Raw genomic sequence first — 25586 nt, 5'->3', positions numbered from 1 at the left:
ACTTGGTATTGATGAGTTAAATTTAAAAATTATTTCACACTTTTTTTTTGTTTCTTTTTGTGTATGGGTTTTACCCACAAACATGAAATTTAATTATTATTTTAAAACAAATTCCTATGTGAATAAATTAAGTTCTTGCATTTTGATATTATGTACGAATTATTATAATTGTCTACTATTTTTTAAATCCAGTTAATATATTTAAGTAATATTTAAACAGATATAACTTTTAATGTTCCCGCCAAATTAACATTTTACTATACCTTTTATGTACTTTCATATAATTATTACCAATTCATTTTATTGATTTGATTTCAATCAATACAAAATATTAAAAAAGGTTGGGCCGAATTAAAATACTGTTGTCTGTTTTCATAGAGACGTTAAGAAAACTATACAAATTTATAAAATGGCGGACCTGTGAGTGACGTATGTGTTGTGTGTTTATGAATTTCATTTATTATTTTATTGCAGTGATTTATATGATGAAGTGAAGACTGTTTGATTATATTATTATCTTATCTATTTGTCGTCATTTTGGTAAGTGTATTATTGTTATGCGTGTTTGTAGACTAGTAATGTTTGTCACGGTGTTGGTAGTTGTCTGTAGATTGTAGGCGGGCTAGTAGAACGTCCTCGTTTCGTTATGCATTGCACAAATCCAAACTGAATAAGGTGATTTTGTGGCTGAGATTATAAATAATTAAAAGTTGCCGAGTTGTTGTATACTGCATTGCGCCTCTCGCTTAGAGACGGTGAACCCCAAGTGTTAGTAATCTAATTAGGCAGATCCCGGGACCTCAGGTACCCTTCATTTACTCGAAGTGTTTATTTTTATTTTGTGAAACAATTTGAAATAAAACGTATCTTTTTTTAGCTAAAGTCACATTAAAAAATCAAAGTGGAAGCCAACAACATAGTGACCAATATGTTATTCATAAGTACTTTACGATTTATTTGTAAATTTATAATTTAGAAGCATTGTATCATTAATTAAAGAATAAGTAATGCTATTTAATATCATAATTGCCTTACCTATTTAATTGCAGTTTAGTTTCACACCATATGTGTGCAAAAAAGGTTTAAACGAATATGTATCATGAGTATTCTTTGGTTTTCTATAATGTGGGAAAGAAAAGTCTATTGATGTGCCATGTGTTCAGAAATCATGATGATGGGTTTAGTTTATTTATTATTTTGCTGCCGTTGGTACAAGTAAAGCGGTGTTTAGGTGCGAGATAGAAAAAAAAAATCATGTGTAGATGGAAAAGAGTTGTTCCATGATTTTTTTATTATGGGAACTCTATTGTAATGATACATCTCATCCAAGTTATTGGAAAAATTAGAAAATAAACATTTGCAAATAAACAAAGAGTTAATTAGAAAAGTAATGTATGATATTATCGAATGCAGTCTGTGCGATGATGTCTGGACTAGATCTAGAGATAGCCGTTGTTACACAAATAAATGGCTGTTGAGCTAATTTTAAAACACAAACTAGGCTAAATCGCTAAAAAGAATATCTCTAAAAGCATAACGAAAATTCTAAAGAAATACGAGATTCAAACAACCAATCAGTTATATTTTTGGTTCCAAATTGAAACAAAATATTACTATGAACTTATTGTTTGGCATTGGCATTTCAAAATTATAGAAATAGGTCACAATTTTACATGCCAACATCAAATTAACATTTTAGCTTTTAATTGACTGCTGTAATAAATTTATAACTAATTGAGAGATTGCTATTATGTATTTGAGCATAAAATTACAATAAATCATGTGTAAAAGGTCCCGACAATAACTGGTAATATTTAATTGACTCAAAAATACCAGATGATAGTGTATTACAGAATTCATGACATATTTAACCTTTTAATAGATGGTCATGGAAATGTTCTGCTAATAAGATAAGGAGCCAAAACATGATTTTACTTCAATTAGAAGAAACTCGCCAATTGATACAAATTAAGTGTAACAAATAATGTAAAATTGCGACCACCAATTCTGCTGAATGTAGCTCACTTTCTCATGAGAGAAAAATTGTCTTTTCCACAGCAATTGAACTTACAGACAGTTATAGTAACGCTATTGAGTGCTGAATTAAATCAAGACGAGTTTAACTCACAAATAACACAAAATAGTAATCCTTATCAAAATGTTTTGATACGTAAATGTCTTCACTTGTAAACAATGACTAAATTATCATAATCAAGTATATTTCCATTCAACTATTAGAGTCGAGTTCCTTTCATCTGGTCGCGTACAAAGCGGAAGGCTAGCACTAAGGGCGTAGCAGACTTGACATCCTAAATTTATTACTGGACCAATGCAAACGGTAGGTATAATTAAACAGCCGCAGTGTCTGTGCCTATATTTAGAGAATACATCAGTGCGCAGATGTCGAAGCGCGTACTGACTCACCATGTCATTGATCAAAACTGGACATAGTCGCCACAGCTGTGGAGTCCCACAATAATTTGCCCAGATTTATAATTATCGTGGAAAACGACGGATACTAAAAGAAAATATTTTACTGAAGATAGCACTAAATATATATAACATCTAAACGAAAGATTACCTACCGAGAAATAATTGTGAGAATATAAGAAACAATGAAGTTGTTTTCCTAATAAAAACTAACATCGTTCCCGTTATTTATAACATTAGATATGCGAAAACAATGCTTTGCACACAGATTCTTGATTAAAGTCTAAATCTTCATTATAAACCGTATTGTTTCTGAGGTAGCATTTCATTAATTCACATATTATATCAATCTCGCTACCTTATTAAGTATTCAACACAGGACACAGGGTGACTCAGACGCTACACAGTAGCGGTCACGGTTTAATCTTTATTATTACTTCATTGAACAAAAAACTTAAAGACTTGAATTAAAGGCGTCCTTGTCGGACCGAAGTCAACAAACTGCACGATCATATTTTATCAATTAACGACCATTGATCGTCCAGAAAGGAGCTCTATTTCAAAAGAGGAGCATAAAAGGAAAAGAAACTGTGATAATTCAATCAAGGCAATAAAGACAGCGAAATGTCCTTTTTGCTCTGACCTATATGATAAATCATAAGACGCTCATCTCACTAGCACTTGTACTAGATTTATCAGAGAGGTACTAACTATTATGTAATAAATAATTCGACTTGATAGTAATGTTTGTTCATGCTCCAATTTATAATGGTTCGTGAAGCAGTAAAATGTTGGAACCTTCCGCTTAGTTTTAACACGCTTAATTAGTCAATTACAAGTATTTCCCATTGTAACCCTTAACGTCTGTTATTTGTAATTCTCTGTAGAAACCTTGTAATTATAAGTTTTTACGATCTCTTCGAAAGCATATGTAACAAAAAGTATTTAATGACTACATACAATTAACCTGCATATTTGTATTCAGAAGAAACGACTTTACCCTTTCTCTTATTTGAATACTATCTAAGTATATTACGAGAGAAAAAGGTACCGCTGTATCTCATCTCACATCGTCTGTGCGTTATGTAGGCATTACAATAATTCATAGACGTAGATTAGTTTGCTTAAAGTAAACTCGACGATTCATTGGAATATGTTGACAACTGCTGATGACATCATTGGGTGTGCGCTACGCCCCGAGCTCCTCTGTTTGTGGAGTTAATTTGATGAGCAAGTAGTTCGCACTCGATAGTATGTAACCACATGTTAATGCGTCTTAAAGCGGCTACAGCATCTCTATATGTCTATATGAATGTTTTATAAATCTACGTACCCAAAAACTTAATTAAAGACCCATATTATCAGATGTAAAATTTCAACGCGATAAAAAGAATTATTTAAAAAAAGAACAGAATTGAGTTTAGCTCAAAGGTTTGATGTTTATAATCATTCGTATATTTATTTATTTGCGGTATATTCGTTTTAACACTGCTTAGTTGTATAGCCAAGTTTTAATTAATTTGTCAGTCTGTACTCTGTAAGTTCGGAGGTACTCAAACTTGGGGAACTGAGTCAACAACAGCGTATATTAAAATTCAAGGTGAAATAGTATTCATGGCTCCGGGGTTTCGCCACATCGTTATTATAACAACTCTAGGTTTCGCATGGAATTAAATCTGCGACAGCCTGGAGCTGATACTTTACGGATATTAAACGTCGCATAACTTACAACTTGTTAGCCGCTATAGGCAATTACTGGAGTGTCGGTTGGTCACTTGGACCCAGTTTTCTCGGCATAAGTACTAGTAGAGGGCATTTCGATGACAACTGGCGACACGACACTTGGTTCCGGGGCAATGCGCCGCGAACTCTACCGTGCTCCGGATTCCTCTCACGCTCCAGTTGCTGCAAATACCAGCAATTGTATCCAATTTTGTCACAGCACGGTTATAGAACTGGACACTAGGAGGGTTCGCTCTTTATCTGAATACTGCCGTATTTGAAATATTTTTTTCCAATGTTTAGTTCTTATTTATTTTGTCATTTATCTACTTGAGAATCTGACTCATAAAACATAGCAAATTATAAGATTTTATTGTAATAATAACTCTTTGTTATTGCTCTTAATTAAGCCATTGTCTTATTCATCTGTTAAATTAATTAAAGATACGGCATTTCCTGTGAATTGAACAATTGTTGCTATTCCTTGACTAGTGATCCATCGTTTCTTTTCAACCATCTTTTGAAGTGTTGTTATAGTTATCTAAATAATTGAACCTATAGCAGATTCATCCATCTCATCGAGTCAGTCAGTACAGCGGTTCAAATAATCTGAAGAAACAACGACTACACAGTATAGAATGTTTAATTCGTGACGAAATAGTACTGAATTATAAATAGTTTCATGATATAAATTGTATTTGTTATAACAAGAATTCAAATATAATGCCATGTTTTATAAACATGAGCTGATTTATGGTCGCGTTGCAACTAAACCTATACGTTTGTACTCCCTAATTTCGGCGTTTCGTTGTAATAAGTCTGGGCTACGTTGAGTCATATTTTAAACCTACTTTCGTAATATAATAGCCCGTTGGAGCTCAGTAAGCACGTGGTAACTGCACTCGTGTCAATTACAGGGTATCAATGTATTGGAACGTTTCCTGTGTGCAACTGGGTTTTGTGCAGTTCGGCGCAGCACGGCGACGGCTTGCCGTAACCTGAGACCTGTAGTGATCGCACCAGGAAATCGACACTCTTTTGTACAGTCTTCCTTAGACCTATAATATGTATGTACGTATTGCAAAATACCTGCACATTACCTAAGTACATAGTTACACCACCAAGCAATAATTTCCTTAGAGAAATATTTCTAAATTTTTGTAAACTTTAAATTTTCTACCAATCATTATCGGACCTAACGAAATCTAGATTAAGCATACAAACGGTATGAAATAATGTCATCACAAGCAGGTCTACGTTTACTAACGTTTAGCATTGCCTCTAACCGTGAAGATTTGTGTCCAAATCTGTCGGCCTCCGTTTACGATTACGCAGTAAAGACGAATAGCATGGATGTAGACGGTCGTTTGTGTAATACCTTTACTAATAGGGATATTCACGAGTTGGTGGGCAGACCGCGACTCCCCCACTGACAGTTTGCGACTGGCGGCCGCGTCATATGTACGTTTATTGTTACGGAAAGTGCCAGCTTAGAAATTGCGCGTATAAGCGAGCTAACTTGGTAATAATCTACCGTGCAGTGATAAACATGGTCCCTATGTAAATAAACAAAGATTACCACTCGGATTGACTCACTACTGAAAATCTTTTAAAGTAAACAGGACGGTTAAGTGCTGATTAAGGAATATTATTGCAGTGTTTGTGTCGAATGTGGTTTAAAAAGTGGTAGTTTTATTAAGCATCTATAAATGGAGACAATTTATTGGAATACATATAACACGGTACGTTTAATTACTCGCGAACACGATTTTTTTTTTAACTAACTAATTGAGTGGCAGTATTATTTTATTCATATAAATAATTTATAGGTTGCAAAATACCATGCATGGGAATAAATCGATATATTTAACTGCGAACTAAACAAAACAAGTGACGTAATCTCTGAAGAGCCAGCCTTTGCGTATAGAATATTTTATATGACAAAAGGACAACATCAAAATTTTTATTTAATATTGTACAGATCCGTTCATGAATAGAAGTCATCATTAAGGTAGAACCGGCTCTCATCATCGTGTCACGAGGCCAATATGTTAACATGTCCACCTTGATTAGCACTACGTGGGCCGTCGCTCCACATGATATTGTTTGCCATCACATATATTTTAATTGACTCCAAATATGGGAGTTCCGCTGTATTAGTCAATCGGAAGTCTAAATTCTCGTCAAACTTGATTGTCTTAATATTTTAATTATTATTAATAGTGGTTCATAAATGTCTACTTAGTCAGCTTTTCATGTAAATCAGCTTTTTTATTATTCTCGTTCTCGTTCTGTGTAATATTTTGAGCTAAAAGTTATCTTCAAACCATATTCTGTTATTGCAGTGAGAAGTTTATTATTGTTCACAGGTAATGTTAATTAAAATGAAGTCGTAATCCGTTGAAATTATCAGACAATACAGCTGAGTCATAACTCTGATAATAAAGCGGGGAGTGGCTTTTACCCTATGGCAAACAATAAAAAACGGGGTGTCACTCGCCAAAACAGGATTAATGGTCACCAAACATGGAAATGGCGTCCGGAAGTACTTATTTACAACTGTCGTATCCACCTTGGCTGTGGCAAGGTTTATTTCCGATATCGTACCGTTTTCGAGTTTATAAAATGACCAAAGGTAATTGCGTTAAAACTTTGCACTTTCCTTGCTTGATACGTTGTTAACGTACTGTCTTGTCACATGATCAAACACCTATAAAATAAGTTTTAAACTTTTTTTAGCATTGTTATGGTTTTTAAACTTGGAACACCTTTGGAAGCGTCGTAGAATTTTACTTTAAGACTGCATGGTTATATAAGTTTTTATTGCACAATGATATGCTACTGGTCATTATTGCACCGTCAGTAGTTTTTATACGTCCTTTAGTCAGAGGAAGGAAACGATTTTTACCGGTTAAAGACCATTTTTTACCGAGCCCAGTAGCTTTTAATTCGTTCAACTAATCAGTTTTTACCAAGCATCAATTGTATAGGAAAACATGGCAATGCATAAGTCTCAAGACTATATATTACATCGTTGAGTCTGATAAAAAATACACGTATAGGTATTTGCAACTCTAAACAATTTATTTCCATAAAGTTTGTTGTTTATTATCTTTTGAGGCACATGCCTGTTTTTGTAAGAAAATCTGTCTGCCTCTGTATCACCGTAAAAATTAAACATAAACAAAGCCCAACGAATGTAAACAGTGATAATTGAAAATGTTCTGCTGTTGCGTATTACTTCGTGGTTCCTACAATTTATTTAAAGGCTAAAAGTCGATGACCGGCACAGTCCACTTTAACCTTAAATTTAGCGATAGTTATGCAGAACACGCACTGTGTGTTATTGTTTATTAAATTGTCTTATTAGCCCGGGCATACCCAACTCTGACACAATTTATTCTAAACCGGTTCTATAAAGAATGATCTTGTATAATTTATAGAATCACTATTATTGTATTGAAGATTGATATAATGTGAATTCGAAAGTAGACATCGGTAAATGTCAGTGGAACTATAAAATTATGGAACAATGCGATACCGAATTTTACTCTTACGTTCGATATTCTTATTGGAAATCAGATTTAATAATTGACGTGCTGTCATCAATTACATATTATTATAGCTGAGTAAGCACTGCACCTAAAGCATTATCTTTTGTCTTCGTTGGGCCGGTTTTAATTCGGCTCGTTTACAAGACCGCAAGAAAAACTCAAACAATGAAGCCGTGGTGATGAAGTGATGAATGATGTTGTTCTGTAATGGCGGTCGCGGTCTTAGCGGGCGGGATGCGATGAAAGTGAAACGCGCGCGTGGTCCCCGTGGTCGTTCAACTCGGCACGCGCCTGCATCCTCTGACGGCCCATCTCGTTGCTCGTGTTGTTTTGTTGTTACGATTTCTGTGCGGCTTGCCAAATGCCCTGGTTTAACTTCAAGCGCAAGATCATACACACAATAGCTTTCTTACACGCGCAGTGATCTTGCAAATTTTTGTTCAATCAACCTAACATTGTTATCAAGTTTTTAAGCACTGAATATTTACAAATAACATGTTGATCTCGTTTTAACATAGTTTATACGAGCGTGTTCAAATGTAGTAAAACACAAAACTAGTTAATTGACGTTGACAAATACGCCTTTCAAAATGTATAACGTTTTTTTTATTTCATTATCATGTACTTGGTAAATTAGTACGAGTTTACGACGACTAGCGAATCGTGTCGCAAATAGTCGCTATAAATTGTACTTTGCGATGTTTTTTGCTGTACTTCATCGAACTTAAGTTTTCAAAAGATGTTTGCTAACACGCTATACCTATTTACAGCGTAATGTCAGATAATTTCTATACTTTACGTAGCTTGTCCTACTGCTTGTAAGTACATTCAGTGGGACCATATACGGATCTGTGACGAACTCCAATGTGGTGATCTAATAACAAATACATGTTAGTCCTTCTTGCCTTACAGTGCGACTTGAAATCCTTCGGTCACGTTTCTCCCCTTTTGAATAGCGTTGAAAATATAAAACGACCGTATTGAGATACTCTACTCTATTTTTTATGTGACTTTAAATATCCTACAAGAAACATTGCTTACTTTGATCGAATTTATCATTGTTGCTTGCAAATTGCATATTCGTAGATTTCCCATAGGAGCGCTGTCAAGAACAAAATAGTTTAAACTTCAAATGCTCTTATAATAATGATTTGTTATTATCTGTTCTAAACTCCTGTATATATTCATTCCGTGGCCTAATGTTTAATTGTAGTTACACGATATTTTCCTGTTGATGTCCATAAACTTTATTCTTGTTTAGCCACAACAGTCAGAGAGGACAATTTAAATAAATTAAACTACGGCTACGACCTTCGTTGTTATGTGTTCAGATGTGTTAATACGTCGTCATTGTAAATAATACATTTGTAAAGCATAGCGTTTAGTCTCTGTTTCTTGTTCAATTTGACCACTTGCCTCGGCACAAGCTTAAACATGGATACCCAAACATAAAGAAAAAAAAAACGATTTTTCTATGTGAGTTTGTCTAGCCTTGTTGACTAGACGGCAACAGTGTACGATCGCGTGACAAAAACAAATTGTTTTTATATAGAAAATATGCAAGTAGCGTACACTGTGCGACGACGCGTCACGCTTGCATGAGGCAAAAAACTGCAAATAATCAGTGAGTTGCGTTAGTTGAACAACACATTACAGTGCCTGTACGCTCACATTCGAGCTAGGTCAAGTGAGTGAAAACCGATATATTATTGCTACATACGATTGCGAGAAACGTGTACCTAGGTTAGGAGAAATTATAACCATTTCCTATTCAAATAAAACTAGTAAGCGTAAATCATTGATAACATTGGCAATTAATTATTTCCTCCATGGATGTGCATATACCAAATACCTACTCTGGGCAATTAATTAATTTTAAATGTATACAACCGCCAGTAATGCGCATCTTAATATTTTAAAAAGAGCTGCAACTAAATCGCAGATTTCTCGTTTCGTCGAGTGCAATACTTGTAAATGTTACGGTCAACTCGCCGCTCTTTAAGCTAGTTAGGTCCCCTCAGATACTAATTCTGTTCTCGACTAATGCGTCGACTCCTTAACTAGTTGCTCGGTAGCTGTAAACCAATCGGAATGAAGTTTCATCCATAAGCAAAATAGTACTGACTGCATAGATGTTTACTAACGCAAGATTTTATCGCACGAACAGACATTTCCTAGAGACGTTACGCATTAATGGTTATGCTGTCATCTGCATTTCCACCTGTACGCAGTTACATAAGTTAGCTCACACATGAACAGAAGCTAGTCACGATACGACACGGTTGGCTGAGGCCGCCATCGCTCGTTAGTTCCACATCATCGGTGGGAGGACGAGAGTGATTCAGCACCACTCCCTGCCCACGCCGTGCCTTCTGCAATTAGCGCACAACGTGTTACACTCGCAGGTGCTACATGTTCACTTTATTGCTAGTAGCAGCAAAACTAGATGCAAATATGTAACAGCACTAAATCATCATAATTTTTCTAATTGCAAAACGAGTTACGCAAAATACAAACAAAGGTGCAGGTTCTACTAGAATAAAGTTTACTGACTATTGAACATAATTTCATGTTCATATAAATCCCTACCTGTATTTTTAGTCACAATAATTGTTTTTCATATTTATTCCAAACAACGAAAAAGAAGAAAAAAAGTTTTGCGTCCACTGTAGTCAGAAATACGTTGGGAGATAAAATAAAGAGAAATCATTGATGTCTTTGTTTTCAGGAGAATCGAAACGTAAATAACATGTTATTCTGCCGAGTTATTTTAGCAACAAAAACAAACATTATTCAGGATTTCTGTGTAATTATTCAAATTGTGACTAATTTAAAATTATAACCCATAAGATGATGAATTAAGAATTTCCATTTAAATTAATATTTATAGTTTCTTCAGTTTTTGTTATTATTACAACTATTAACAATCTTATGTTGGAAACCATATAATTACTGCTTTATGATATAACAATTAATTTAATTTCTTTTGTTGCTACTTTTACAAAGCGATATGACAATGACTACAAAGAGCTATCTATTAAACAATACATGCGATATTACTTGAAGACAATACTTACTATATAATAATATAAACACAGAGATATAGTAAAAGGTGTATTAACGATGTATGTTGTTTGTCTACAGATGATGAGGGGAGAGCAGACCTGGTAGGAGGAGCACGACATGAATTCTGACGTGCACCGACACCAGGCGCACCCGCCATTGGCACAGGTATGTCCTGAATAACCGTCCCATGAAAGTCCCACTCAGGATCTACTACCACGCCAAAAAGAAAAACTATTGCAAATGGGGAAACTAGATGGCGCTCTACGCCGAGTAGTCCGCTGTCTTCCTTTCTCAACGGTCTTCTGATTATACATTCTCCCTTAGAAAGCAATAATTAATAAATTTCACACAATTAATATAGATAAATTACACCCAGACAGAGTAACCCACGACTTAGGGTATAGCAGTCAGGGCCACTAACCATTAGACCAGCACGCCAGTCAATTCGAACAAGTTACTATCCGTATAAACATTTTAGCGTCATAAAGTATCGCCTATAAGGCTATAACATTCCGTAATAAAGTAGCTTTCTATCACATAAAACAATTTCATAATCGGATCATTGGCGACGACAAACAAACAATTCTGCCTCTTTATAACGTTACGCCAGGCAATAGTGAATGTTTGTCGAATCATTCATACAAATAGATATAGTGATCCAAAGAACTTTTTGATGGTTCTGAAAATTATTTTACGGCTTTAGCACACATTATTATTGATCCATTTGACTGTAAGGCTTGTAATTCTCAGATCCAATACTATAGGGGGGTATTCAATTAAATCTAATTATATAAATATGTTTAGCTCGCCAGCGAATTTCCAAAAAAAAATGAAAACGTCATGTACAAATTGATAAAATGTATGGTAGTGGGGACTAGTAACATCACTTGCTAGTAAAAATCGTACTGGTACTGTATCCCTTAATTTTTTATTTACCAGATAAAAGAAAAGATATTTATATATTTTGAATGTGAAAATATTTGAAATCTGACTGATGCATTGAACAGTTAATCTTTTATCAAATATCCTATTCCTATAGACATTTTTTAAAGAGATATGTTTTCATTACGTTACTTGTGCTATCACAATACTCGTATTAAAAGTATTTGTTAAGTCACTCGTAGCTCAAGTCCTGTGCAACTATCTATGCTAACGTTATAGACCGGCACGTTTATAGTACATTCTTTATCGATGTATCAGTCACTCTGTACGCAATGTTCGTCCACTATCCGTGCCAGTCCGCGCACCTACTATGGTGCCCGACTTTCTTTAATACGTTCCTTTTACACTTCCCGCACCATGTTTTATTATGCACACATACTGAACAACGCTGTTTAGCAGTTGCATTTAAATTGTCTTAGTATAAATCGTACCCAATTTTTGATATTTATTTATTTAAATAAATATCAATGTACATGTACAATGGTGGACTGAATCCCCATTATCTCCAAGTCAACTAAGAGAAATGGTGCAGCAAAACAATAATTAGATAAAGACTGTCGTTGAAAATAAAAAATAACAGTATACATGTAATTTTTGACAGTGCTTAAACATATAAACGGGGAATCCTACTACGTAAAATGATTTACATAAAAAAATAATGCATAGGAGGTATATAGTTCGTGGCAAGGTGAATTTGTTGTGAACACTCTAGACTTTTAGATGTTGTATGATCCAAATGACACAATGATGTTGTATGTACCTTGCTTGGTAGAAAATGCAATTCTTCCGAAAAATTTATATCCTTTGCGTTAAAGAAAAAATTAAGCGATGAAGTTTCTTTGTAATTAATAATAGTTTACACAGAATTAATAAATGTTGTATTTCTAAGTTGTCTACATTCTTATTTCTTATATACATCACGATATAAGAATTGCAGTAAAAATTGTTCACAGCAATCATATCGTACCTGTATACATTGTTTTGGCGCACGTCCAAGGCTGAGCGTTTCAATGGATCGTTATTAAGAATATTATCGTTTATCTAAGTGCTTCCAATTCGTTACATTGCTAAGCAGTTATGATTGTACTACAAGTATAAAAACACTTGTATCAAGCCAGCGTTTTCGTGTTTTTTTACTATCAATGGATTCTGGATTCCTGTATTCATCGTAGCAGCGGGTTATTTATTTTTTAGGGTTTCATACAAAGAGTGAAAACGGAACCTATTTTCTTTAGCGCTGCCGTCTCCTCGTCGTCTGTCCGTCTGTCACCTGTCTATCTCTAACCGTTACAGTTAAACAATTCAAGCTTTCACATATGATTTAATTGTATTGCTTTTATGAACAACAAATAATATTATTCGATTGTGAGTTTTAGCAACAATTGATACCACCATATACTTGATTGGTATTCTCTTATAAACAAATGTTCTTATCTAGCTTATTTAGTATGGAACCCTTAGTGTTGAGAGTCCCGCAACTGATCGCTTTTTTTTTTATTTTACATTCATGCCTCGTCTTCATGAAAGATTGGTTTGCGGTCAGCCTCGCTTGTCACGATCTTAACTCAACATTAGCCAATTCATTCTCATTCCGACTACTGTGCAAACTCAACTAGAAATGTTTTACGAGGAATGTTTACTTTGAAATCTAGACTTTAATTTGTTCTCAAGGATTATGGTCGACCTCTATATTTTCATTGCTTCTTGTAGCATATCTTTTACGATCAGCATGTGTTGCATAACACGGAATTACTCTAGTAAATTAAAAGTTCAAAAGTCGTTCATTTTAAAAAGGCTCTTATCCTACAATTTTCAAATGTCGAAGTTGGCCTTTAAGGTAACCCTGATTCGCCCACCCTTCACTGCTTCCAAGTTACCACAGAGAAGAAACGACGCAATAAACTCCACCATACATAAATTTACTAAAATATACAGTATACAACGTGTCCCAAAATTCAACGATAAGCCGGCGCCAAAAGGTAGACCTGCTCATGAGTACATAAGGAAAAATAATAAAAAAAATATAGCTAGTTTTTTTTTTTAGTTACAAGGAAAATTTAGAATTCCTTTGAAATTTTACACCCATCATGATATTTTGAACGACCACGATGACAATTTCTCAAATATGCTTAAGATTTTTTTTTTATCTTATACCTAAATAGTGCTATTATACACCACAACTCTTAAAAACACCAAATTGCCCGCAGTTTTTACACAAAAAACGTTCAAAATCATTTTTTTCCCTAAAATTATGAAATATTTTTACTCTTAGTGTACTTTGACTCATGGTCTTGTAAAAAAAAAGTATGGACACCACTATGGCAAGTTGTTTTTAAAATTGGCGCAACTAATCAAGATTCTAAAAAGGTATAATACTCCAAAATAACTGGCCACAAAAAAAAAATATGTCTACCATTTGTAAACAATACCCAAATTCATTAATTGTTCATGTTGTTAGTAATAAATATTATAATGTTCCAAAAATGAATAAAACAATGGAAACTATTTTTGTAATTAATTTATTAAATAATTAACATTACAGTAAATGTTCAAACTGTTTTCCTCCGGCGTTAATACAGGCACGACATCGCCTTAAAAAGGACCTTTTTATCTTTCTTGCATATCTTCTTGCATTGATATGTGCCGCAGTCTGAGTTATTTCATGCCGAAGCTCATCTAATGTCGCAATCGGTTTCGCGTAGACCCTGTCTTTGAGACAACCCCAATAAAAAAAGTCCAGGGGTTTAGGTCGGGTGATCGGGGTGGCCATAAGATAGGACCAAGTCGCCCGATCCAACGCCCCGGGAACTCTTGGTCTAGGTATTGTCTCACAGGACTAGCGTAATGAGCTGGGCAACCATCATTTTGAAACCACATATTTTGAAGGTCACTTAAGGGGACGTCTTCTAGTAATTCTGGCAAATTATTTTGTAGAAAGTTCAAATAACTGTCCCCATCCAAGTTTCCTTGTAATTCAAAAGGCCCAATCACTTTTCCATTTAATATTCCCGTCCATAAATTAACCTTAAATTGATATTGGGATTTCTCTTGTCTCATCACATGTGGATTCTCATTGCTCCAGCTGTGTAGGTTGTGAAGATTTAAATAACCATCTTTCTTGCAGGTTGATTCATCCGACCATAATATTTTTCCCAGGAACTGAGGGTCTTCCCGGTGCTTTTGAAGCATCACACGACAAAATGCGATTCGCAGTGGATAGTCCCGAGGTAGCAATGTTTGCACACGTCTGTAATGATAAGGGTGCAATCGGTGACGTTTTAAAATTCGATGTGCTGTACTTTTTGGGATTCCCGTAGTTGCTTCTATGGCACGTACTGAGGTAGTTGAATCAATGTTTATTTCATTGAGAACTTCTTCATCACATTCCGATCTAGGTCTTCCAGCGTTTCTTCTAGCTGAAGGCAAACGACCCTCCGAAAACGCTTGATGCACATTAATAAATACTCGATAATCAGGATATCTTTGAGCGTTCGGGTACCTTTCTCGATACAGTCTGCTCGCAGCGTTAGCATTACACCGACATTCGCCATAAATGAGGTGCATGTTAGCGTATTCTACCGACGTGTATGGTAGCGGCATGATAACGCGTAACAGCCCAAAATACGGCAAAAGTCCAAATCACAAAACAATGTCACAGTCCAAAATAATGCCAGGTCAGTTCAGTTCACAGATCACTTAAATTCAGTCCAAAATGTAAAGCCAAAAGTCGTTAGTACGAGAGCTACGTCAATTGAATACGGATATGCGCAAGCAATACGGAGGAGCAGAGCGTACTGACTTGCTGAGAACATGATCTCTCTACTTGAATTATTGTCATACAACAATATACCTATCTATCCCTCTCTACCTTACACATCTCGCTATCTCTCTCTCTCTCTCTAAATTTTGAATGTTATCGTACATTCCATTAAAATTCTAGGAATTTGCAACATCTGGCTAATTTTGTACAAAAAGTAAAAGTGATTTCTACGAATAAGAACAATTGAGAAATTTGGGTATTGTTTACAAATGGTAGACATATTTTTTTTTTGTGGCCAGTTATTTTGGAGTATTATACCTTTTTAGAATCTTGATTAGTTGCGCCAATTTTAAAAACAACTTGCCGTAGTGGTGTCCATACTTTTTTTTACAAGACCATGAGTCAAAGTACACTAAGAGTAAAAATATTTCATAATTTTAGGGAAAAAAATGATTTTGAACGTTTTTTGTGTAAAAACTGCGGGCAATTTGGTGTTTTTAAGAGTTGTGGTGTATAATAGCACTATTTAGGTATAAGATAAAAAAAAAATCTTAAGCATATTTGAGAAATTGTCATCGTGGTCGCTCAAAATATCATGATGGGTGTAAAATTTCAAAGGAATTCTGAATTTTTCTTGTAACTAAAAAAAAAAACTAGTTATATTTTTTTTATTATTTTTCCTTATGTACTCATGAGCAGGTCTACCTTTTGGCGCCGGCTTATCGTTGAATTTTGGGACACGTTGTATACACGTATTCCGGAAACACTATAATTAACAGTCTGCTGTAAGGAAAAGCTTAAGGAAAATAGCTGTAAATGGTATCATTAACACAGATATTTGTTGTTCCAGCACGGAGTGCACGCGGGCTCGCAGGCCGTGGGCCCGTGCGGCTGGTACTCGGCATCGGCCGCGCCCGCTCCCACCGCCCCGGCCCGCCAGAAGCGCGCTCAGCCCCCGCACCAACTACCAGTGCGTGATCATCTTATCATACCATTATCATCAACATTCTGAGCCATAGTCAAATGGTACATGGTTTAAAAACCGAAGCCAGTCAGAAAAACGTCAAACTAGTACAAATTGATATTACGTGACAACAATGTATTCTGAACTTATTACGTACGTGGTACAAGACTTAAATTTTTAATAGGACAAAATATACTTTGCCATTCATGTCTTTATGACACACTGTGTCACAATAGATGAATATTGTCAATTCAATTATATTGCATTAGGTAGCGAGACGTGGTAATTGTTACCAAAGTACATATTATATATATTATAAACATTATTAGACCACACGAATGTGATAAAAAGAACATAAATAACAGTTCGCTTTTCATGGTTTGACGGACTTGAGATTTCTTAACACATTTATTATTGCAACAAAATACAGAATTCTTAGAGTAACATTAATTTAATTAGCTAATTCAATTCTGATTGTTTGTTAGATTAAACGATTGCATCACGACTTAAAACTAATCTGTAGAGTACCGAGTTATGTAGTATAGCTCTAAGTTGAACATGAGACAATAGCTTTACTAGAACAGCTATAATTTTAATGACGGTATTTAGAAACTCCCAATGAGTAACAGCGTCTATATAATTTAGATGTGCGAGATTGTATTCGTCATAGTTTATTATGAGCGAGAAGCACAGTGGCACAGTTTAAAGTACTACAGCGATGTCACTTAATTTATGTCCCTTTGTGCGGCTGTATTGATCTATTCACAAGGCTAAGCGCGCGACAAGTTCCCATTGCACGTAAAACAATTGTAACATTATCGCTCTCGCACGATTCCACGGGCATGTCACAAGCTTTTTAAAATGATTAGTAGGTTATTGTCTCTGTCAAGCATGTTTATATTGTTGAGATATACTCCGCTTTACCGACGGAAAGTAGAGTCATATTCATTCAATCCCTTTGTAACAGCGAGAATTGAATGCTATGAAAATTCTCACGGTTGCTTAGAAAGTAATACAGCGCGCTGGATCAAACATAAATATTTATTCACTGAAGGCAGATGTTGCGGTAGCGTAGGACTCGCTATCTCTAGAATTGTTATTTCCAGTATATGAGGTTATTTTTACCATAATTTTAAACTTTGTTTCAGTGTGGAGGTAGTGTGAGCGGTAGTAATGGGCCACACGCGCCTCTCTCGCCCACCGCATTGCAGAATTCCATTCCACATAATGTGAGTGCAATTTATTTATATTATTTTTGTTGCACACGCTTGCGAATAGAGCTATTTGGACTACGTGCATAGCATACTGTAACATGAATATGAAAGCGTTTGCCATTACGAACTAGCGGTGTTTCTTTGTCCTGTAATATAAGTACTTCTAATAGCTAAACAAAGGTAACGATTCAAGTACAAGTATGTAATTAATACCTATATAACCGTAAGAAAAAAGGGTTTTAATATTGTCGTAAGTAGCGCGCCACCATCAAACGTTTTTGACCTAGTTTTGAATTGAACTTCACCTAGATTTAAACGTTTATGTAAGCCAGCGACTATCAATACTGACGTTTAGTATTGATATGTGAAACTGTGACCTATGACTGTATTCTTTCATTGACTATACTAATTCCTTGCCATTGTAATTTCATAATAAACAGTCTATTCTTATTAAAACAATCGATCTCATAATTTCATCGATCATCGCTATTGGATATGAGACGTCTTTTGATATGATTTCGCAGTAATAATTTTGGTATCGTCTCTTTCCCAATAGGGATGATGACAATTTTTTTTTGCAGTGTCCTTCTTGTAGTTTTTTTGTATAATAATGGATACGTAAAATAAATTTTCCCGCAAACATAAATTCACCAAATTACAGTGAATGAAACTTACACGTGACGTCACGATTGAATAGGTATACATTTTACTCTATCGTTACGTCTCCTAAACTTTAAAGCAGTTAATCTTTGTCAATTCTAGTTTTTCTGAAAAAGGAAAAAATACTTGTCTCATACTTTTCAATCCTCTAACTGAGGGACTATTGAGATTTTTTCTTATAATACCCAGTCATCATCCCTATTGTTGGACAAAAGTAAGCTGATCATTTATTACATATTTGTATCTTTCCTCGATTGCTATTGAGCTGGCTATGTAACTAATAAGAGCCTGTGGTTAGAAGATATAAGTTATAGTCCGATTTTTAATTCGAGGCAGTAATGTTTGGAAATCTTACTACGACAATGACATTTAGTCATGCTTTATTTTATTATGTATCAAAAATTACTATTTCTATTAATTGAGCTTTTATAATTGTAAGTTGATATTAAATTTGTTTTTCATCCAACCACTGCATAATGTTAGAATTCATCCAGTTTGGAGTTGGATGCGCTCGACTTTTCTTGCATGGTAAGGTGCTTCATCTTATACCAGCAACGCATTTGGCTTTAATTTTATAAATTTAAATTAATATTATTATTTTTTTACATTTAAAAGCAGTCACCGTGCATGTCTTTTGATTAATTGTCGTAAATATATTTTTTTTATATAGAGCTAATTTGATATCTGAATAAAAAAAATGTAAGCTCGACTAACTTTTGATTGTAATAAGTCGATTCTAACACATCACTATTTATTTGGAATTAAAAACCTGCCACACTGGAAATGTCATTTTTCTGCCTCGAATTAAAAATCGGACTATAGAAATTTTTGAACGGAAGCCTTCGAAGATGAATATTTTCCCCGTTTTTGCCACATTTTCCATTGTATCTTCCTTCCTATTAGCAGCGTGATGTTATATAGCTTAAAAACTTCTTCGCTGAATGGTCCATTGAACTCAAAAATAATTTTTCAATTTGAACCAGTAGTTCCTGAAATTATCGGGTTCAAACAAACAAACTCTTCAGCTTTATATATTAGTATAGATAAAGATAAGTTTAATGATATTACTTTGAGACGGTACCTCATGGGTCCACACCTCAATTACCTTAAACTTCAAGAAGGAATTATTTTGTTCGTATGTACCTTGATAAACTTCATCAATACTGTAAAAAAGCTTATTTCAAAAGCTCCCCTTATTAAAAATTAAAGTTGAGCACATGTTTAATGTTAACTTTATTTACAGATTGTGATGTCGTCGTCGGTTCGGACGCCAGCCCCGGCCGGACCCACGGCATCTGCTATGCACACATCTCAAACGACGCCTGGTGAGCCTATATAAAATGATATACATACTAGGAATTACGAGTACGTGGGTAGATATAAATTTAGTTAAGTAACAAATATAAATAAGCACCTGTTTTGTTATGTCCTGTAGAGAATAGGTATGGTTAACTGGTACATTAAGCATTGCCTGTAAAGATAGTTTCAAGTGAATTTTGTTTAATATGTAAAAGCAAATCAGTACTAAGGATTACTTCCCTGAGTAAAAAATTCTGTTTTTAATGTACGCATATATATACCCACAATCTACAAAACCAAGGATAGAGATATCTCGCCAATAATAACACAGTTAATGTCAACAACTCGGATAATGTGAAGCACGAAGACTTATACAAACATATCCCTTATTCCGACACAGGCGGGTAAAGATGATGGTATTGTCGATCTATATAAACAATCACAGTCTCCGTTCAATACAATCTGATGATTCATACCCAGACACTTTCTCATCATGCACCTTGAACCACAAATACGCGATTATCTTTCATAATATTTACACAAGAGTGACGTCAGCCAACGATTATCACGATTCCTTTGATCTTATGGACGTTCTATCATTTTTACGAGAATGCATTTGCGTAATAATAAACTGCATAGATGTCTGTTATAACATAAATCGTAGTCGCAGCTAAATGCATTATTTTATCTCGGAATAACAATAGCAACATCTCTCAAAGTTTAACATTAACTGATAAGTGATAACTAGTATCGATTTTAACTTTGACGTTAGTGGTAGTTATCGTTTGTTTTATTTCGATACTGGTTAGTTACAGTCGTTGGGTACAGGAAGTTAGACATATTTTTTAAATAGACAGATGTATAGTAATATTCTGTAGATGTGTGAAAGTGTAATGATGTAATATTTTTTCAGCAGCGGTGTCAAAAGGTCCCAGTGACGTGCTGGTGAACTCATCGTGCGTGAACCCACCGCCCGCCGGCAACAGGCTCGTCAACATGACTCAGTGGCCGTATGTATCTTATCAACTAATCTCTTAACGTTTAACCTAGCCATACTTTAAATACACGTTAATCTTTATATCATAAGATAATCACCTGCATTGTTGACCTGCATTAATGTTCCATTTCTCAACAAATTCGCTTTACATTTGTATTAATATTCAACCGTATTTCACTGTCTGAGTTACAACCTCTGGTAATTGAGTTTATTTGAACTCCCGCAGACATTTATAGCACCAAATTGGTACTGGTAACGTATATCACCGGGCTCGGCAACGAAATTGATTAATAGCTGTATGATGTCTTGATGGATTGTATTGCCCGTTCACTCAACGTTTGTAGCGCGAATAGCCGCTGACGTCATCTGCGGAAACTATCGTTTGATCTGCAATTCTGCACGTAGCCTAAAACAAAACACTAACAGTTAAGATTCTGTAGGTACGAAACTTTCAATAGGAACAAGAATCTTGTATTTAAATAAAACAAAAGCCTTGTTTGTATTTAGTAAACGCTAATTCACTAAAACAACTAGCACAATTTTGATAACATTGAGGGCGTTATCTTGACTTATCTGAACGATAATAGACTTGTACCCGTCAGTCTTTCACAATGAAACACAGGAGTATGGAGTGTGTGAGTGATATTACCGAGTGCTTCAACAAACCACACAAAGTGATATTGTTCATACCTCCGGTATTAGCGTACGAAGATATTGAGTAAATATCCATTCCTTATGCAATAGCTTATAGCATTTTGATATTATATCTGATATGTACGTTGCGTTGAAATATTACGTGCAGGATTGCAACTTGTCATAACGCTTTATTATTTAGTAATTAATTGATTACGATTTTTTTTTAGTAACAATCATGGTGGAGTAATTAATTCTACATACGTTCGAGCAAAAGCTTCGACTAATTAATAACAAGACTCAATTTTAAACAAAATAAATAATGATCCTCAAGATGAGTAATGGTAGCAGACAAAATACAATATTGATTGTTATTTATTTTAAAAAATTAGTTCATAATCGTTTCAGTTATGATTTAATAAAAAAATACTCTTTAAGATCAGCAATTAAATAAATATTTGATTTGTGATATCAAGTCAGAATACGATAATAATCATATTAAAAGATAGCATTGATTGTTATCTGTCTTTAAAGTGCGATTCTCATAAATAAATGTATAGGTCACGTCATTCACGTCAATTTCATGCAAATTGGTTTAGTGATTAAAGCATACTACATATCCACATAGGCAGAGTTCCTTTCACATTAATGATATCAACATTTTTCGTATTTTAATTATAAGTTTTATGGGAACCTAAATTAAATGATTAATTTATCATAATTTGTTTATCACATTAAATTGTTATCTACGAGTATTTAAAGTGGCGTATTTATATCTGTGTATTTCTATTTGCCTATTTAATAATGTTATTATTTAAGGACATTTTACCTCATAAATCTACTACGGGTTTATTTCTACGCTAATCAGTAGTTGGTATAATTAAATTATATTTAAGAACACAATTAATAATTTTGTGGAAATGAACAAAAGTACTTTAAATACTTGGAAATTTCCAACCGAAACAATAAGATAATATTGAAATTTATTAATAACTTGAAATTCCATGTGTCTTTATCCACCATTTGTTACAAGACTTTATTACGTAGTCGTTAGGACGCCTGCCCTAATGAAAAGAAGGTATGTTAGTTTATCGACCTCTAACCTTAAACCATGGATATAACAAAGTATTTGAGAAATGAGGATTAAATAACAACTAAAATACTAGCTTTTTACAGGTCTCCCTCTGCTGGGCTCAGGCCATTTACCATATAGGGTAGGTTTGAGCATTCATAACAATTATAATATGTACGTGTTGTCGCTAGATGGCACCACGGCGCTATCTCCCGGGAGCGCGCAGAAGCGCTGCTGTCGGGGTCCCCGGACGGCGTGTTCCTGGTGCGAGAGAGTACCAACTTCCCCGGCGACCACACGCTTTGCGTGCGGTATCGCGGACGAGTCGAGCATTACCGGTAAATATTACACAATTGCGGAATGTAAACATTAAAACTGTCGTCCTACGCAAGGTCATTCATAGATGGCGCGAGAAAGTCCTTTGTTATTCATCGAAGCACTAAGCTACAGCCAGAACCCGAAAAGTAACAATGATACGAGTATGATAATTAGTCGACATATCAGTAATATGGTTCAATTGAAAGAAGTTGTTAAGTAAGATTTTTTTTTTCCAGAGTAAAATGGGCAACAGCCCCTGATAACCAAAATCAACGTCTTACGATAGATGATGAAGAATTCTTCGATAACATGACCGATTTAATTCACGTAAGTATAATATTTACACCTCGTATCATACACGTTTTAGAATTTATGCCTTAGAAATATTTAAAACAATTTACTATAATCATTGGCCTAACCTTTTCCCAACTATGTTGGGGTCGGCTACCAGTCCAACCGGTTTCAGCTAAGTACCAGTGTTTTACAAGGAGCGACTGCCTATCTGAACTCCTCAACCCAGTTACCTGAGCAACACGATACCCCTTGGTTAGACTGGCTGTCAGACTTTTTCAAGCTTCTGACTACCTGTAACGACTGTCAAAGATGTAGGAATAACAGCCGAGACCCACAATTTTACGTGCCTTCCGAAACACGGAGGAACTCGTTATGACAAAGATGGTCACCCATCTACGGACCAACCGCGTCAAGCATAGCTTAACCTGTGATCGAATCACTTATGCGGTTATAGCTTAGCCACGAGCTCCTCTCAAATAATTTACTATAATGTAAAAAATATTTTGCTATCCACAGCACTACTTACAAGATGCAGACGGATTATGCACTAAGCTAGTTCGCTGCTTACCAAAGGCCTCGCCGAACGGCGCCAACAATAACGGCGTGTTACAGCCGCCCTACCCGCCACATCCACAGGTAAAAGTTAGTCCACAAACTGTATTTTATACACAAATTTATGAAAACCTAACAAAACACAACACGAAAACAGTCCTTTTTTCACTATCATGTTTATCCCGGTGGGACAGACCTTTTACGTTATAATAAAAAAAACTTGAAATTAAGACAGACTCCATGCCGTGAGGTGTTTGTCTGTCTCAATTCCGCAATTCTTGTTATTTTAAAAACATTATGATTCATCATCAACCATCATGATGAACATGATGGTTGGTTTCCCAATACTTGATATATGAAGAATGTTTTTCGTTACTACAGCAGCCGCCCCCGTACCCCCCTACTCCAAGCGTATCGAGCGCGTTAAGCTCGGGCCACTTCCAACACACGTACTCCACGCAGATCGCGCCCACCGACCAGACGGACAGCGCGCTGCAACAACAGAACTTCGTCGATGCACGTAAGTTACATTTCAATACATTCAAACTTGTTTCCATTACTAATAAAGAGCGAAATAAAGCATGCCAGTATTCCTATTCCTTATACATTTTGCCTATTAACGAAAACTACTGTACCCATATAATGAAATCATATGGCTCCTTTTTGCAGGTTGGAAAATAGACGAGCGTGATCTAGAAATCCGTGAAAACATTGGCAAAGGCGAGTTTGGTGATGTTATGCTGGGTATATTGAACGGCTCTCAGAAAGTCGCCGTCAAGATCTTAAAGGACCGCGAGGCCGCGAGTAAATTCCGAGCCGAAGCAAGCGTCATGGCGTAAGTATCTTAGAATTAATGGAAATTATATTAGTCCGAAGGGTCGTTAATAGATGGCGTTCAAGATTTCATAACGTCCAATCAAATGCAGTCATCATCGTTCACAAGTTGTCATTATGATTTCTACATCAGTCATTATTTCTGTTTTTTCAGGTCGCTGAAGCACGATAACCTGGTAAGGCTACTGGGGCTGGTATTCTCGTCTACCGGCAACACTTGCATCGTGACAGAGCACTGCGCTCAGGGCTCACTGCTTGACTACCTGCGCTCCCGAGGCAGGCACTACGTCACGCAACTCAACCAAATTAACTTTGCCTAGTGAGTATTATACCATTTTTTCTCATGTAGGTCCAGACCTGAATAAGCAGTAACATTACTTTAGTAATAGCTTATTGTATGTCTGAAATCGAAAAAAAAAACTCGGGACAAACATGCATAGTATTGATTTAGGTACATTTCAATCACTGGAGTTTCTAGTCGGTTATTTTTCATACGGAATTACTCAATTAAAGTTATTAACGTAGTGCAAAGGACCAACTGCTCTAGGAATAATTATTATACGTGAAGCACATGACTAACGTAGTGAATATGTACACAGTGACGCGTGTTGCGGCATGGAGTACCTGGAGCGCATGCGCGTGGTGCACCGCGACCTGGCCGCGCGGAACGTGCTCATCTCCGGGGAGGGCGTCGCCAAGGTCGCGGACTTCGGGCTGGCCAGGCACGACGCCGCGCTCGACGACCCCGCCGAGGCCGCGCGTCTGCAGGCCAAGCTGCCCATCAAGTGGACCGCGCCCGAGGCGCTCAAGTACAACGTACGTACACTGTAGGACTGACTGCAATCTTCTGGTCGTAATATACTCGTATTCGACAATTGTCTTTTTCATTTTATTGTGCTTCTTAAAATATGTTTTCCTTTCTCTTTCAGAAATTCTCCAACAAGTCTGACATGTGGAGTTTTGGCATTCTTCTCTGGGAAATATATTCATTTGGGAGGGTTCCGTACCCGCGAATCGTAAGTACAATTCTTCTTTCCGTTTTACTTAGTTTCTTAACAATGTTGGTGCTAATAATGCTTCCCCCTTTAGCCGCTAGCGGAGGTGGTCCGCCACGTGGAGCGCGGGTACCGCATGGAGGCGCCGGAGGGCTGCCCGCTGGGCCCGTACGAGGTGATGCGCGCGGCGTGGCACGCGGACCCGGGCGCGCGGCCCAGCTTCGCGGCCACGCGCCTCCGCCTCGCCGCCATGCGCGACGCCGCGCACCACGCGCCCGCC

The 25586-nt window shown here is 36.0% G+C and overlaps 1 protein-coding gene across 1 annotated transcript; it reads left to right on the top strand.

Moving 5' to 3' along the window:
- Positions 1 to 392: 392 nt before the first annotated feature.
- LOC113503536 (tyrosine-protein kinase CSK) lies at positions 393 to 25586 on the top strand (the record flags this gene model as incomplete). The annotated part of the gene is made up of 15 exons (XM_026885567.1): positions 393 to 540; positions 10851 to 10937; positions 16325 to 16444; positions 17587 to 17667; positions 19556 to 19637; positions 20525 to 20621; positions 22505 to 22651; positions 22868 to 22958; positions 23442 to 23561; positions 23859 to 23997; positions 24147 to 24312; positions 24466 to 24630; positions 24911 to 25127; positions 25241 to 25327; positions 25401 to 25586. Coding segments are annotated over exons 2-15 (1746 nt in total), but the record flags the coding sequence as incomplete, so codon positions are not given.

Source organism: Trichoplusia ni, chromosome 19 (genome assembly GCF_003590095.1).
Source record: "Trichoplusia ni isolate ovarian cell line Hi5 chromosome 19, tn1, whole genome shotgun sequence".
NCBI classification, from domain to species: Eukaryota; Metazoa; Arthropoda; class Insecta; order Lepidoptera; family Noctuidae; genus Trichoplusia; species Trichoplusia ni.
The sequence above is the reverse complement of the archived record's forward strand: the minus strand, read 5'-3'. Positions and strand labels throughout refer to the sequence as shown.